The sequence below is a fragment of the Protopterus annectens genome, chromosome 4.part0 (assembly GCF_019279795.1).
Source record: "Protopterus annectens isolate FY-2018-M chromosome 4.part0, PAN1.0, whole genome shotgun sequence".
Taxonomy (NCBI): domain Eukaryota; kingdom Metazoa; phylum Chordata; order Ceratodontiformes; family Protopteridae; genus Protopterus; species Protopterus annectens.
Window position 1 is genome coordinate 1,442,717,491 of NC_056733.1, and position 16,367 is coordinate 1,442,733,857.

General features: G+C 44.5%; 1 protein-coding gene across 4 annotated transcripts in view; it reads right to left on the reverse strand.

The window, feature by feature from the left end:
- Positions 1 to 16,367, reverse strand: part of LOC122799903 (E3 ubiquitin-protein ligase RNF14-like) — a 975,557-nt gene that overhangs the window by 666,005 nt on the left and 293,185 nt on the right. For all 4 annotated transcript variants that reach the window (XM_044069290.1, XM_044069286.1, XM_044069287.1 and 1 more), the window contains exon 3: positions 9,778 to 9,939. In XM_044069290.1, coding sequence (XP_043925225.1) covers positions 9,778 to 9,931 — 154 coding nt within the window. In that variant the 5' untranslated portion in view covers positions 9,932 to 9,939. The remainder of the gene's footprint in view (positions 1 to 9,777; positions 9,940 to 16,367) is intronic.

The following is a 16,367-nucleotide window of genomic DNA, read 5'->3' on the forward strand; positions in this document are numbered from 1 at the left end:
CAGACCAAAGGGCAGGGCTCGAAACTGAAATTGACTGGCACCCAGCCGGAAGCGCAAATGATCTCTGGATGCCCTGGCCATTTTGATGTGGTAGTATGCATCCTTCAGATCTATTGAGCACATCCAGTCGTCCTTCTGTAAGAATGGAAGGATCGATTGAAGCGTGACCATTCGGAACTTTTCTTTCTTGACGAAGGTATTGAGGTCGCTTAGGTCCAGAATGGGCCTCCAGTCCCAGTTTTCTTTGGAACTAAAAGAACCTTGAGTAAGTTCGAATCCTCTTTGGTCCGCTGGGACTGGTTGGATGACTCTTGTCTAGCAGCTTTGAAATTTCTATAGCTGCTGGCTCTCGCAGATGGGGTGGCACATCTGGGAGTCTTTTCTTTGGAATGGGATAGGATGGAAATGGTATATTGTAACCTCTGGTAACCACGCTTTTTACCCACTTGTCTGTAGTTATGTTTTGCCAGGCCTGAGGGTATAAAGCTAAGCGACACCCGACTGCCTCCAGAGCAGGACAGTCGGGCCTCCTCTCAGGAGTGCTGGAAAGGTTTACCAGGGAGTGTATCCCTGTCACCTTGATTCTGCGGACCCCCTCTGCCGCCAGGGCGGCGTCTTCCACCTCTGCCCTCTCCTCTGCCTCTAGAAGGGGCATCACCCTGTGTGCCTGGGAAAGATCCTTGGGGTTTTGAAACCACATTTTCCACCACGTTGCCCTTTGGGGTACGGTCTGGATGGGGTGGAAAAACGGACTCCGACAGCAGACAGAGTCTTTCCCTCCTGCTCACACCGGGTAAGGGTCTCCTTTACTTTGGGGCCAAAAGGAGTGGCACCGTCAAATGGGGCGTTAGTAAAGGAAGACTTGAAGGCTTCCGCAAATGAACATAAGCGCATCCAGGATTGTCTGTGAAGAGCAATCGCTGAAGCTGCTGCCCTACTCGAACCTTCGGCTGCGTAAGAGATCAGCCTCATGGACGAGTTCACAATGGATGTAAGGGTATTAAGTTGAGCTGTCACTTTCTCTGAGACAGCAGCATCTGTAGTACCCTGGAGGGTATCTCCCAACTCTTTGACTAGATCACTCTGTAGTCGTGTAAAGTGGGTCAAATAGTTCAGGGATCGCATGGAAAAAGCCGCTGAACTAAAAATGCACTTCCCATACCTGTCCATAGTCCTAGAATCTTTATTAGGGGGATGGACAGATGAGGAAGATGAGGCTGCCACCACCATAGCGTCCACTGGAACTCCTTTTGTCAAGTAAGTCTTGTCCTGGGGTGCAGTGATATACTTATTAGGCTTCCTAGGGACTGGTTCCACTGTGTCAGGAGCCTCCCACGCCCTTTGAGCAATAAGTTCCATTAATTCATCGAAGGGCGGAGTGACCCAGGAGGAGGAAGGGCGAGCACCAAATGCCTTCAGCAAGACTGACTCATCCTCAGAAGGGGGGAGGGACTGCCAGTCACCTCTCTGTTTCAGGATCTCCAATATGTCAGAAAAAGAGACATCTTCTGAAGGTGACTTAGGGGACCCTTCTGACTCATCCAAGTCAGTATCGGATGTCAAAGATTCTTGTGGAGAATCTAAGTGTCTCCTCTTACACAATCTTTTCCTAGGGACTTCTTCGTGGGAGCATCCGAAGAAGCCTCCGAGGAAGAGGGCACCCTCCAGGGGTGGCTGAGACACCGGTGCTCGGCGCTTGGATGTAGCCGTGGGTGCAGAGGAGGATAACGGACCTTTATGGGGAGGAGAAGCTGATCCTGCTGGCGTGGTTGTCTGGGTAGACAACACCTTCCTCATGAGGTCGAAGCCCCGGTCCCAGTCGAGGTATCTCCCGGTTCGAAGAAATGGGAAGAATCCCGAAACAGGCACGAAGGCATCGACCCGAGGACGGAACCGAGTCGATCCGCCGAGGCCCGAGAGGGCGTCGGAACCGAAACATCGGTCCGACTCTCGGTCCCGGAACCAAGGATGGATCTTCGGCTCCGAGACTCCGGTACCGGATCGGACGGAGTCAAGGTGAACGGAGCCGACCGAGAAAAGGACGGTTCTGGCACCGATGGCTCCACAATCAGCAGCTCAGCTTCTTCCGGCTCCGAAGACTGGACAGGTCTCGGAGGAGGAACAGATGGAGATAACGGAAGTCCTTCAAGTTTCGACACCAATTGAGAGGAGACCGAGATGAGCTTGGATAAGGCCGTATTCTCCATTAACTTCTGCACCACACAGTCTACATCGGTGTCGGAGAGAGGTCTGGAAGAACGAGTCGAAGGTATCGAAGACGGAGCCGACCTCAACAGAGTCGGTGGAGGGAGCTCCATCACCGGTTCCAAGACTCGAGGCTCCGAAACTGCCAACAGTTGAACACTCGGCTCCGAAGTCTGTGGAACCGGTGATCTAACTTTACTCGAAGAGCTCGGAGCCGATGACTTGGGCTCCGACGTCTTCGATTCCTTCGAGGATTTGGATGCCTGGTCTGAAGCATCCAGAGCCTCCTGAAAGGAAGGTTTTAATAACCCCCGGTCCATGAGTTTCCTGCGCCTATCTGTCATGACCCTCCCACTAAAAGAGTGACAAATTGAACAGTCCTCTTGTAAGTGGAGAGGGCCAAGGCAGTAGACACAGGAACTATGGTTGTCAGTAACTGACATTTTTTGGCCACACTGGCAACGTTTAAAACCTGATTTAATTTTCTCAGACATCTTAAAGAAGAAACAGGTAAGAGAAAAAAGGTCAAGTCCAGTAGAGTGACAAATCCAGTAAATATGTCGAATCCGATATACAAGTCAGTCCGGTTGTCAAATTCAAGTAAGGGGTGGTAGGCCCCGAAAAACTCTAATAAGTTTAATTAAACTTAACGGTACCGAGTATTTCTACCTTACCACACACACATACACTATGTCACCAAATAGTACTTTAGAATAAATTTTTCCTGAAAAATAGCAATAATAAAAGTTATTTCTTATCTGAAGTTGCTCGAGTTCGATCCCAGTGATGCGAACGCAGCAGCGGCAAACTAGATCTGGGGTAAAGTCAGAGGGGGATTGTGGGTATTAGGTTGTCTCGAGCTTCTTCTCGATGCAGAGCTTGCAAGCGGCCGACACGGAGCCGAGGATCGGCTCCGAACCCATGTGTAAGAACAAACGGCGAGATTGAACACTATCACATGTATGCTTTCCCACTTGTTCAGCTGCATGCAATAAATCCTGCATTTCTTTAAAATTAGGAGGATCTGATTCTAGAAGCATTTTTTGTTTTAACTGAGACAGTAAAAATTGCTGATATTTTAGCATGTGAAACTGGCAATTTAAGGCTCTCATGGCTAAAGTTGCAGACGTATATACTTTGTTTCCCCATCTGTCTAATGCTCTGGAATCCCTGTCGGAGGGAACTGGATTCTTGGCTGATGAGGCCTTAACTCCTTTGGGTCCCTGAGAAATAGTTTCAGGGTCAGCTACAGGGCTTTTATACAGAAATTTATGTGAGTCAGGGACTCTGTGGTATCGGTCAGGTTTAACAGGGGCTGGAGGTAAGGAATCAGGATTTAAGCTGGATTCAGTATTCACATCATCCAAAATATCCAACACTGGCAGAATAGCAAGGGGTCTGTGATGAGGTAATAAAAGAAAGTCTCTGAGCCTTTTCTTGGATTCTGAGAAATCCTGGCCTTCCCAGTGGAAATGCTCCCTCATGGTATGTAGGGTTTCCCCAAAGGAGTAGTCCTCAGGCGGTGAGGCTGATGGAATTGATTCCTCAGCATCAGAATCCTCATAAGGGGGTAAAGAGTATCCTAGGTCTGAGAATGAATCAGAAGAGATGGACACCTGGTCGGATGAGTCATAGTCTGCATCCTGTCTAGGTCTTTTATCAGGAGGGGGATGGGACCCCCTGATCAGAGTGATTAGGTCTTCGGCCATTTTGAGCATTTGTTTCTTAGGCATGGAAGCCTGTCCCAGAGAATGCTGTATTTGTTTCTTTGACTTTAAAGGAGGCTTAGACTTAGCTGAGGGTTTAATGCTTAACTGAGTAGGTCTGAAGACACCCTCTGTAGCTGTGTGTTGCTCAGCTACTCTGGATCCCTCTGAAAGGTTAGTCTCAGTAGGCTGAAGAACTTGTGCATCCGAAGGCGCAGCCATCTCCACGTGGGAGTCAGAGGCGGCTTGTGGTTCTACAGAAGCGGTCGTCAGGGGCTGCGAAGGCGCCTCGCTGAAAACTGGAGAACCAGCGACTGGCCTAGAAGAGGCTTCATCGTCAGTTTTGGGCTTCGGATGCCTATCCTTGTCTTTGCGCTTTTTGTGTATTCCGGTCGTCGGAAGTTCCGATGGCATGGTATAATTGAATTTTCTACCAAAATAATGTCGGGCAAAATCAAACCGACGTTTAATAGTGTGCTTGTTAAACCTAGCGCAAAACTGACAACCAGTGACGTCGTGGTCAGGGCCTAGGCATGGAATACAATAGGAATGGAAATCCTTATGAGGTATTTGCTTCCCACAAGAAATACAGTTATTAACTTTTACTGACATCGGTCTGAGGCAAGAAAAAAGTTTCCCCAACAGGGTACTTAGCTTTGTAGAAGGCTTCTGTTCTGGATTCGGAATGAAAGTCTCAGGAGATGGCCGACCGGCACTTGCAAACTGCTTTTGCTTCGGGCACCACACGGCAAGAAAGACTGAAGAAAATGGCATTGGCTGCATCTTATATACCCCTGTCGCACTGACGTCAGGGAGGAGGCGACAGCAACCGACGCCGGACCAAGATTTTGGAATTCAGGCCGACTGGGGAACCGCCTGATGGCAGGATAACCCAAGTGTAATGACTGCAGCAGCCTAACACGATGAACATCTGCTTCGGGCACCACATGGCAAGAAAGACTGGGGTAATGAAGTCGGCTGCATGTTTTATACCCCTGACGATCTGACGTCAGGGAAGAAGTGACAGCATCCAACGCAGAAATCCAAAGACTCTGGTATTCAGGCCGACTGAGGGCTACCTGCAGGCAGATAACCCAAATGTGATGACTGCAACAGTGAAACACGAAGAACATCTTCTCAGCTGTTACCCACATCACTTGCAATTCAAAATATTTCATCACTCAGTATGTTAGACGCAATATCAAAGGTATACTATAAAGTATGTTCAACAATCTGCTGTATCTGTGTTGGTATCAATATCCATTAACTGACAAAATGTCTTCAATATAATGAAAGATCATTGAAGTAATGCATAATCTGCTTAGCAACTAAAACATCCAAGATATGCATTGTGGTCACAACAGAAACAAAATGAGATAGCACTATCTGCTACACTCCACATCGAGGCTTTCTGCAAGAATCGTGTACCAGTCTGTTTCCAATACGCTCTGTCCTTTACACTTTCATGTCCATAGTTTCATAGTATAGTACTAGGCTATCTGCCCTGGGGCATTTGTAAGCCTAGCCATAGTGATGTGGCTTTTGCCACCCCATGAAATGGTACAAAAATGTACAGAATAAATCTAGAATACTGTGCCTCTGTCTAGCAGTGACACAATGAAGGTCCCCTTATATAATAGAATTAGTTTACTGTGCCCCTGTCTAGCAGTGACACAGATGTGACCCCTGGGGTAAACTTACGATCTCCCATCCACTCATCAAGATTTCTCTTGAAGAGAGTCAGTGAGGGGCTCTGCCTAATAAGAACTGGGATCCTGTTCCAAAGCATGGGAAGCCTCTGGGTTATGAATCTATCCCTCCAGCATGTCCTATTCATACTTGTGCCGAGGTTTAAGTCTTTAGCTCTCGTGGTCCTGATGGATTTGGATTTTTTGGGGTGGAGCATGTCCATCAGATCCTGATTGGAAATGGCCTTGTACATCAGGCAGAGATCACCTCTGAGCAGGCGGTATGCTACTGAACAGAGCTGAAGTTTCTTTAGTCTGGCAGAATAAGACATATGTTGGAGACCCTTGATCCTTTTGGTGAGGTACTTTTGTGGTCTCTCCAGCTGTTGCAAATGCCGGGTGAGGTACATACCAAATGGGGCATTGTACTCAATCATGGGTCTGATGAGGGAGGAATATAGGGGTACAATGACATCCTTGGATCTGGATGTGAATCCCTTCATGATGAGGTGTGCAAGGTAGAATGTTTTTCTAACCACTTTGGCAATGTGGGTGTCAAATGAGAGGTCAGTGTCTACTTGGGTCCCTAGGTCTCTGATTACTTTTTTCGTACTCAGTGGGTTGCTGTCTATGTGATAATTTGTGGGTACTTTGTTTTTTCCAAAAGGGATGACTATACATTTTTTGGCATTTAGTTTAAGGCAGTGACTATGACACCAGTTGTCCTTTTCAGTGAGGCCTTTTTGTAGGATGTGTGTGTGTCTGCTGGTGTATCGACTACGGCGCCTAGTTTGCAGTCATCTGCGAACTTTGTCAGCCACAGCCCTCCCATGTTTGCTTTAACATCTGAGAAATAAATGCCGAACAAGAGGGGTCCCAGGACAGATCCCTGTGGGACACCACTTGTGACTGGCTTTGAGTCTGACATTGCTCCAGCGATTTTAACTTTATGAGTTCTGTCCTTTAGCCAGTTTGCAACCCATCTAGTGACATAAGGGTTTACTTTTAAGCTGTTTAGCTTATCTATGATGCCTGAGTGGGGTATTGTGTCGAAGGCCTTAGCCAAGTCCAGGTATGCTGTATGGACTTGCTTTGCCCTCATCAATGGCTCTAGTGACTGTTTCAAAAAAGTCAACCAGGTTTAAAAGGCAGGATCTGCCCTTTACAAAGCCGAACTGGGTGGGGTCAAGTGTCTGTAGGTCCCCTATGTCTCTGTTTATGAGTTCCATAATGATTCTTTCCATAGCTTTGCAGACCAGGCTAGTTAAGCTTATGGGGCGGTAGTTTCCAGGGTCTATAGAGGCACCCCCCTTGTGGAGTGGGACCACTGTTGCTGTACGCCAGTGTTCAGGTACATATCCCAAAGTAAGGCTAAGGTTAAATAGCATTTTTATGTGTGGGTTTAGCTCCTCTTGGAGTTCACGTAACACGCACCCCGGGATACAGTCAGGTCCCATTGATGCTGTGTTTTTTGCTTTGTTTAGGGCGGTTCTCACTTGGACATCTGAGATGACAGGGAGATTACATTCAGCTGGGATAAGTATTTCTTCTTTTGGGGGTGAAGGAGGGGAGAAATTTGCACTGAACCTGTCAGCCAGAATGTTAGCAATATCTGTGGGTTCAGTGTATTTTTTGTTGTTGTGAACCAACTCTGAGCACATCTGAGGGTTTCCGCCCAGGTTTCTTTTTTTTTTTCCATAATAAATTTTTATTGATATATATTTTCAAAATACAATAAAATCACACACATAATTCACTACTATTACTATCAAAACTATATAAAATATCTACATGAAATGCTTCCATATAAAAATTGTCATTATTCCAAAAAAGAAGACACCAGGGAAGAAAAACAAAGCCAAAACATTTGTAGAAGTACTTTGCGTCCATACATATACATATTTTCAAAACATTGTTTCCTCCACATATACATCCAAACTTTAATATATTTTCCGCCCAGGTTTCTAACATAGCTGACGAAGGCTTTGTGGTTATCTTTAGTGTCCTTAGCGATTTTTCTCTCAAAGTTTGCCTTGGATGTTTTTATGAGAGAACGTAGTTTTCTGCTAATGTTGATCAGAGATGTCTTCCCTTCATGGGATTTCGCTCTGACGTGCAGTAGCTTCCTGCTTTTGTTACACAATTTGTTTATGGCTGAGGTCCACCAGACAGGACGCTTACATTTGGTGGAGAGGGACTTGGATTTGTTTGGGATTGCATGATCCATGCATTCTTGGAGATGTCCATAGAAAGCATTTGTGAAGGATTTGGCATTGTGGGATGTGGTATCCACTGGCACAGTGCGCTTAAAGGATACCATCTCAGTCTTAAGAAGAGTGAAGTCTGCTTTTGAAAAGTTTTTCACTGTGGTCTTTTGTGCTGGGGGTGGAGGTGGGATATGTACATCCAGGGTGATTAGTTTGTGGTCAGATCTCACTAGTGAGGGGTATACTTCCAGTGTGGAGCATTTTGTCCCCATGTTTGTGATCAGGTCTAGTATATTATCTCCCCTAGTGGGAGAGGTGACTAGTTGTTCCAGTGCATTTGAATTTATGAATTCCAGGAACCTTTGGGCTAGGGTATTAGGGCTAGAATAATGTACCCAATCTATGTTTGGGTAGTTGAAGTCTCCCAGTATGATGGTATTTTGTGATACATTCATATCCTCCAATGTCTTCAGGAAGGCTGAGTGGGGTTCTTGAGATTGGGAGGATGGTCTGTAACATGCTACCAGTTGTATAGCAGTTTTGCCTATGGTTAGTTGCACCTGTATGGTCTCTGATGCTTCATGTGTTGCTACTAACCTGGAAGTGTGGGTGGTCCTTTATGAATATGGACACTCCCCCCTCCCTTTGTGGTTCGGCCCGGGTTTTGGGACCGAAAAGCATGATACGAGGTATAGCCTGATAGCGCTGGGGTGCTCTCAGGAGCCTTGAACCAGGTTTCAGTTACTGCACAGACATCGATGTTCTCCATGCTGAGGAGTGCATCAAGTGCCTGCATCTTGAGATTTAGACTTCTGGCGTTGAGCAGCATTACCCTTAGTTTTTTTTCCATTTTTGTTTTCCAAGGAGGTGAGTTTGTCTTTTGAGCCTTGCCTAAAAAAGGGACTATGTGGGTGGCAAGAGCCTTAGCCAATATCCGGAAGCCCAGTGGTGACAGGTATAAGCCATCCCTTGCGAAGCAGTGTGGCTTGTCCAACATATCATCCCAGGCAGGCAGACACACATTGGATCCCCTTAGAATGACACCAGTACTTGAGCCAACTGTTAAAGCTGATCATCTTGTCTTTGTATTGTGGTATCATTCTTGGTGAGGGCAAGATGCTGCTCAGGGTCAGGGTCATACCAGCCTGGGCTACATAATCGGAGAGCTCCTCTATGTATCTTTTCATGTAGTCCAGGGAGGTATGTCTCAGGTCATTCACACCAGCATGGACAATGATGGAGTCATATTTGTACTTGCTTTGGAGTGACCTGAGTGCGTGTGTTATGTGGCGGATCCTAGCTCCCGATAGACAGCTCACAGTCACCTTCTCCTTGTTCAGCCTGGTCAGTGGGACATCAGTGTGTCTGACTATGGAGTCACCTATTACTAGTGTATCAGGCAAGGTGTTTGGCCATAAGGGCTGCGATTGGTCGACACACTGATTTATTGAAGTGTGTGTTGCATGTGTTTTGTTTTGAGGTGGTGGATTTTTGGATGTCTGCTTTGGGAGCCTCTGTTGTTTTGGTAAGTTTTTTATTAGAGCCTCTGAGTATGTCTTTGTGTTTTTATGTGTTTGGTTTGCAGTTGTGGTAGGTCTATGTGGGACTGGGATTGTTGTGTGTGTGGTTGCCATCTCCTCCTGTCTGGTCATGCCAGCCCTGAGTTGAGAGAGTTCAGCCTCCAGTTTGGCTATATAGTTGCATCTCTCACATGTATTTGTGCTTGTTGGGAGGAGGAGAGGGTTGTCTGTGTAACATGAGACAATTGTAGCATTGTCTCAAGATACCCAGATTGACCAGCTGAACTGGAGACGACGCCAGTAATCTACCACTCGACATGCTAGAACAGTATAAGGGAGTGGTATACCTTTAAGGGAAGTGGATATTCAAGTACAACAAATGCTCTGTTGATTACTCTAAATACCGAAGACCACAGTAAATATTAAAAGTAAGCAAGAAATATCAACTCACCAGCCATCACTACTCTAAAATTCTGTGAAAGTGTGAGGCAGATCCTAATTTCACCACCTTGTGCTGATTCCGCCCTCCTGAACTCATCTTCATCATAAATACTAGCTAATGCCAGTAGTTCATCCTCTTGGGCTTCTCTGTCTTCTGAGGACATTTATCCTCCTGTAGAAAAATCATATAAAGGTATCATCAGCATGTGTCTCTATCAAGTAATATGAAAGGCATTTATTAAAGCAAATGTGAAGAAACTAAACATAAGAAATCCTCCATATATATGTTAGTATTAGAAGAATGCTAAAAAGCTAAAAAGTAAACCGGCAGATAATAGTTGACAATTCTTTATAAGCACTGTTGGAATAAGAGGAAAAAAGTATCCATAAAAATAATGTAAAATACATATTTTTTTTACATCAAGCAAATGAAAACAAATACAGTTAACATCTTTTTACTCCTGCTGTCTTCTGTTCATCAGTGCCTCTTCAAACATTTAACTCCACTTATTCTCCTGTCAATGGAGACCTGTATCAGTCAAGAGGGTGCCACCACACAGGCAGCATCATGGAAGGTTCAAGATTTGTTGTTTTTTTCCTCATCTCCCTTGCAACAACCCAGCAGCAGGCCATAGGTGGGGCACACAGTGGGTATCAACACTGTTCCACCCCTTACTTCCACAAGGAGGTGATGTCAGCAGGACTGCCTCAACCATCTGCAGAAGTCACCACACAGTTGTAACAGTCTCCAACACGGAAATCAACTCATAAGCATACACCCCCTAAGCACAAGCCCTCCTAAAACAGGCCTGCCCATTTACCCTGCCTGCACTGTCAAGCACCCAGGCTGCTTGCTCAAACTAAATAAAAAAAAAATCATCAGCCATGCAATATTGTGCACAGTCCAGTCTGCAATGTCTATATAAGCAGGACATGTAATCTTCACCAAAATTAACACAGAGGCAATGCAAACGTGGTCCAGCTGAGTTTGCTAAGAAAGGTCACGTAACCCATTACACAGCTCACTGAAGGTGTATAACCATTACATAACGTCCTACTTTTTAAATTTAAAAAATGTAATGTGTATGCATATATAATACATGCCTATGATAAAAACAAATATAAACATGTTTGAGCTAGCAAGCAGTAAATTACACTAGCCATGCAGAATTGACCTTACCACACCCTACAACTATACATAACATTGTTCAATGTTTAATGAGATGGTTTTCTGTACAACTCTGAAGTACTTTTAAATAAATGAGACTTATCAGATCTTAACATCCTGAACAGTCTCTCTGTCTCTGGTTTCTTCAATGGCCTAGTATGGAGTATTTAATGTCTGCTCTTCTTTTTGGGATAGTTTTTGCTATACTACAGCTTTGTTAGGAAATGTGACTTCAGAAGTCACTCTCTCTCTCTGCAGCTACAGAGTATCACAGTTTTCATAATCAAATTTATTGTAACAGGGCTTCTTGGAACAATTCTGGATGCTCTTCTTCTTATAGCTTTGATTTTGATGTATTTTCTATACATGCTTGTGAGTTCTTCAATACAACCTTCCATCTCCCTCATGAAAATAAAGATAATATTTGAAAATAGTACCAACCAACTTCATTTCCTAGAAGTGGACATTCTCGTGGCATTTTTACTCACAATGACTCCAATCTTTAAAACTGCTGCACTTTCAAGCATAACATTACTTCTGTGTCAGTTCAACTATTGCCACATTTCCATTACTTTAGGTTAATTTTCAAGTTTCAGTAGTGTACCCAAAGTAATTAGTTAATTTTCCTTGCAAGCTTCAAGACCCTGCAAGAGAAGTATTCCTACGTTCCAAAAAAAAAACTGCAAGATAACGTTCTGCATAGCTTTGGGGCTGCTCTATCTTAGAAGGTTCTTCACCATCTAGACAGTTGCCTCTACTTGCCAATTGGACTGCTGATAGTAAGGAATAAATGTTACATGTCTAAACTCCCATTCTTGCAAAAATCTTCGGAATTTCTAACATTTGCACAGTGGAACACAAGTAGAACGAAAACATCAGGTATCCTGTTGCAGGAATATAGACTTAAATGCATTAATCACATCTGTACATCTTGTCTTTATCAGGATTTTATTTTAGGAAATTAAGCCTAAACAGCGAAGATAACTGGCTTCCTTGAAATGGATTAAATCAGTGCCCATGCAACACAAAGTGTGATGTTTTTCACTACCAAGATAACTACAGATTACAGCAATTAACATTTCTGATAACTATCTGTATTTATGACCACACCTAGTGGAGGCAAAGCGTGACAACATGGGCAAAAAGATCAAAGATGCATATCCACAAAACAGACTATATGCTACAGCTGGAAAATATGAGCATGCACATAAGCATGCTGAAAGCTGTGTTGAGCATTAGGGAGCACTACAGCGAAGAATCAAGCCCTTATATGCTTGCATAACCAAGTACTTCCCCAGCCTGGGGACAAAGTACAGTTGTGTACACTTGCCATAAATATAGATGTTAGAGTGCATTCACTGTTGCAGTCATTACATTTGGGAACTCTGCTGGCAGGTTGCCCTCAGTCAGCCTGATTAACAAAGTCTTGGGTCCTGGGTCGGTTGCTGTCCCTTCTTCAATGACATCAGGTCATCAGAGGTATAAAACCTGCAGCAGATGCCATTACATCAGTTTTTCTTGGCCCAGATGTCAGGTGCACCCCAAATGGGGAGCAAATAAAATTAAAAACACAAAAAATATACCTCCAATCCCAAAAGCAAATGCACCAAAAGGGCTTTTAAGCATAGTGAAAGAAAGTAGAGGTATAGCCAGAGAAAAATAGAGGTCTGGAGGGAGGGTAACCAGGACTGCAACAGTGAATACACTCGAACATCTACATTTATGGCAAGTGTGCACAACTGTATTATGTTCTTCGTGTTTCACTGTTGCAGTCATTACATTTGGATAGATTCCCAAAGCTATGGTTGGGTGGAGGGAATTATATAGCATATGGACCAGCTATAAGGCCCTGCAGGACAGCAGTGGCAAAGCCAGCTCTGGATTTAGAGAAAAGTGGTAAATGGTAATGTCTGGTGAACGTATGAACTGAGCTCCAGGTAGCAGTTTCTAGAATGTCCCTGGTAGGAACACCTCTGAGAAAGGCTGTAGAAGTAGATGCAGCCCTGGTGGAATGGGATCTGATCCCCTGGGGGATAGTTTTTCCATGGTGCATATAGCAGAAACTAATACAATGGCTTATCCATTTGGAAATGGTTTGCTTTGAAATGGCCTTTCCCTCTGCCCCCTGCAGCAAATGCCACCAGCAGTTGTTCAGATTTTCTTTGAGATTTTGTCCTGTTTAAGTAAAATCTAAGTTGTCTGTGTACAACCAATGAATACAGAATCCGCTCCCCCTTGTTCTGTGGATTGAGAAAGAAAGTTGGCAAATGAATGGTCTGATTAAGAGCCACACTGGATTACCACCTTAGGCATGAAGGATGGATTGGTCCTTAGAGATACCCTGTCCGTATGAAAAATGATGAAAGGCTCCACTGTCATAAGAGCCTGTAATTCTTAAATCCTTCTAGCTGAAGTGACTGCTAAAAGGAAAGCTGTTTTCCAGGAGAGAAAGTTTAAGTCTGCAGTAGCAGCTGGCTCAAAAGGAGGGAGAGTGAGATTTTCCAATACAAAACTGAGGTCCCAGGCAGGGGTTAGAGCTCTCCTGGGTGGTCTTAAGTTTTTGGCCCCTCTGAGATGCTACTTTAGCAGAGGATGAGAGAAGAGGGGAGGTTCTGTGTTGTAATGAGCTGAAATGGCTGAGGAATGGATTTTTATAGAAGAAAAAGGACAGGCCCTTGTGAAGCATCTCAGTTAAGGATTGTAAAATCTGAGGAATGTTGGGCACTGCTTTGCTTATCCCCCTTGAGATTGATTCCAGGCACAGAATCTTTTCCATTTGTCATAAGATTTTCTAGTACTAGGCCTTCTCGCCTCCAAAATGACATCCATCACAGGTTTGCTGAGGGATTCCAAGGGTGAATTTAGGTGATTAGCCATGCTGCAAGATTCAAAGTTTGGAGCGGAGTGCAGAATTTGGTTGTTCTGCTGAGACAGTAAGTGAGGTGTTTGAGGCAGGTGCCATGGTGGAAGGTGTGACATTGCGCAGGAGTGGGTACCAGTGTTGGCGAGGCCAGTCTGGAGCAATCAAAATAATTTTTGGCTTGTCCTGTTTGACTTTTAGTAGAACTTTGGAGAGCAGAGGCAGAAGGGGAAAGGCATAGACTGATAGCGGGATAGAGCGTACACTTTCCAGGCTTTTTTGTGACGAGTTCTTGTGCAAAATTTAGCCAACTGACAGTTCTGGGGTGAGGCAAAAAGATCTATGTCTGGGCTCCCCCATTTGCGTGTCAACATGTTGTAAATCTGTGGTTCCGGTTTCCATTCGTATGGGTCCATGAGATTTCTGCTTAGTTCGTCTGCCAGAGTATTCAACTTTCCTAGCAGGAATTGAACTTGTAGTTGTACTACTTAGATCAAGGCCATGTTCCACAATGCCATGGCTAGTCTGCAAAGGGGGTAGGAGTGTGTACCCCCCTGCTTATTTATGTACCACATAACCGTGGTGTTGTCTGTCTATCATTAATTGTCCTGGATGAAGGTAGTCTTTGAAGGCTGTCAGTGCATTCTGTACAGCTAACATTTCTTTTTGATTGATATGAAGGTGCATTTGATTTGGGCTCCATTTGCCCTGAATGCACTTCCCTGCAAGATGTGCCCCCCAGGCATAGTCTGATGCATCTGTAGTTAGGATTTGGGTGGCAGGGGGTGATGTGAATGGCAGTCCCTTGTTTTGGTGGCAGGCCTCTGCCCACCATAGGAACTCTTGTCACAGGCAAGGTATGATAGGAATCATTGTTTCCAGGCTGCGACAATGCTGACTCCATAGACTTTTTAAGTACCACTGAAGTCTCCTCATATGCAGTCTTGCATATGGAATTACAAGAATGCAGGAGGCCATGAACCCCAAGGCTTGCAGTATTTGCCTTGCAGAAAGCAGGGGTTTTGTGGCCACCTGTTTGAAGTAAGTCACCAAATGAATTTGCTTTTCTGGCACAAGGAAGGCCATCTGGGCAGTTGTATTCAAGCTTGCACCCAGGAATGTAATTTTTTGAGAGGGTATCAGTTGTGATTTATTTTCATTTATAGTGTACCCTAGACAAGTTAGAACCCTTTTTACAAATGCCAGATGGTTTAGAAGACAGTGTCCCTGTTTTCTGCCTGAATTAGACAGACAATCGTCCAGGTATGGGCATATTTGAACATTTCTTTGCCTGCAAAATGCAATTACTGGAGCCAGGCACTTTGTAAAGACCCTGGGTGCAGTAAATAAGCCAAAGGGCAGTGCAGAGAACTGGTAATGCAAGTAGCCTGCTTTGAAGCGGAGGTATCTTCTGCAAGATTCCCTGATTGGGATACGCAGGTAAGCCTCTTCTAAATCTAGAGTTGCCAACCAGGCATCTTTGCTTAGCATAGGAAGTAACTGGTGAAGAGTCAGCATCTTGAATTTTGGAATGTCCAGAAAGGTGTTTAGAGTAGATAAGTCCAGAATTGGATGCCATGGTTTGTCTTTTCTGGGTACCAGGAAAAGTCTTGAATAGAAACCTTGTCCCTTTTCCTCTTCTGGTACTGGATGAATATCCCCCCATGCTCATCAGGGAAAGTACTTGTTTCTGGGCCTCTGCCTTCTGATTTGGGGGCAGGTTTGGCCATCCGTTTGGAATTTGCAATGTGTGGAAATAATCTGTATCCCTAGGATACTATATTTAAAACCCATTTGTCCTGGGTTATAAGTTGCCAGTTTATTGCATGAAGAGCCAGTTTTCCCCCCAAAGGGGTGGCTAAAAGGCAAGTGCTTGGTAAGTGTAAAGGGAAGTCATTGAGACTGCTTACCATAGGGAGGTGTCTTGTTGTTTCCAGATTTGGAAGAGGAGGCACTCCATTGTTTTGTTCTGAAAGTCCCTTGTGACTGAAACCTGGAACTTTTGGAATATCTGGATTTGACTTGAGTGGCTCTCGAAGGAACTGGAAAGGACCAGTTCTTAGTAGGCCAGTGCCTACTAAATCTTGGAGGTTGCACTTGTAAGAAATCTTTCACAGTTTGCATAGATTTAGCTTTATCGTCCATCTTTTTTAAAACTTCTTCAGCCTTATTACCAAAGAGACGGTCCTGTTGTAAAGGAGCATCCAACAATTTTGCTCTTTGAGCCAAGCATGCCTTCTTAGCACAGACCCAGTTACAGCAGCCCTGCAAGAAACCTCCAAAGAATCAAAACCACATTGCAAAGTATGCTTTCCAACTTGTTCAGCTGAATGCAATACATCTTATAAATCTTTGTTTTCCACACAGTCAGAAATTAACATAATGATCTTTTTAAGCAGTCCCATGATATGCTGTTGATATTTTAGCATATGAAATTGACAGTTTAAAGCCCTGATTGCCAAGGTTGCAGAAGTGTAAATCTTAACCCATCTATCCAGCGCCCTGGAATCTCTATCAGAAGGGGTAGGATTTTTAGCAGTAGAAGCCTTAATGCCCTTGGGACCCTGAGAAA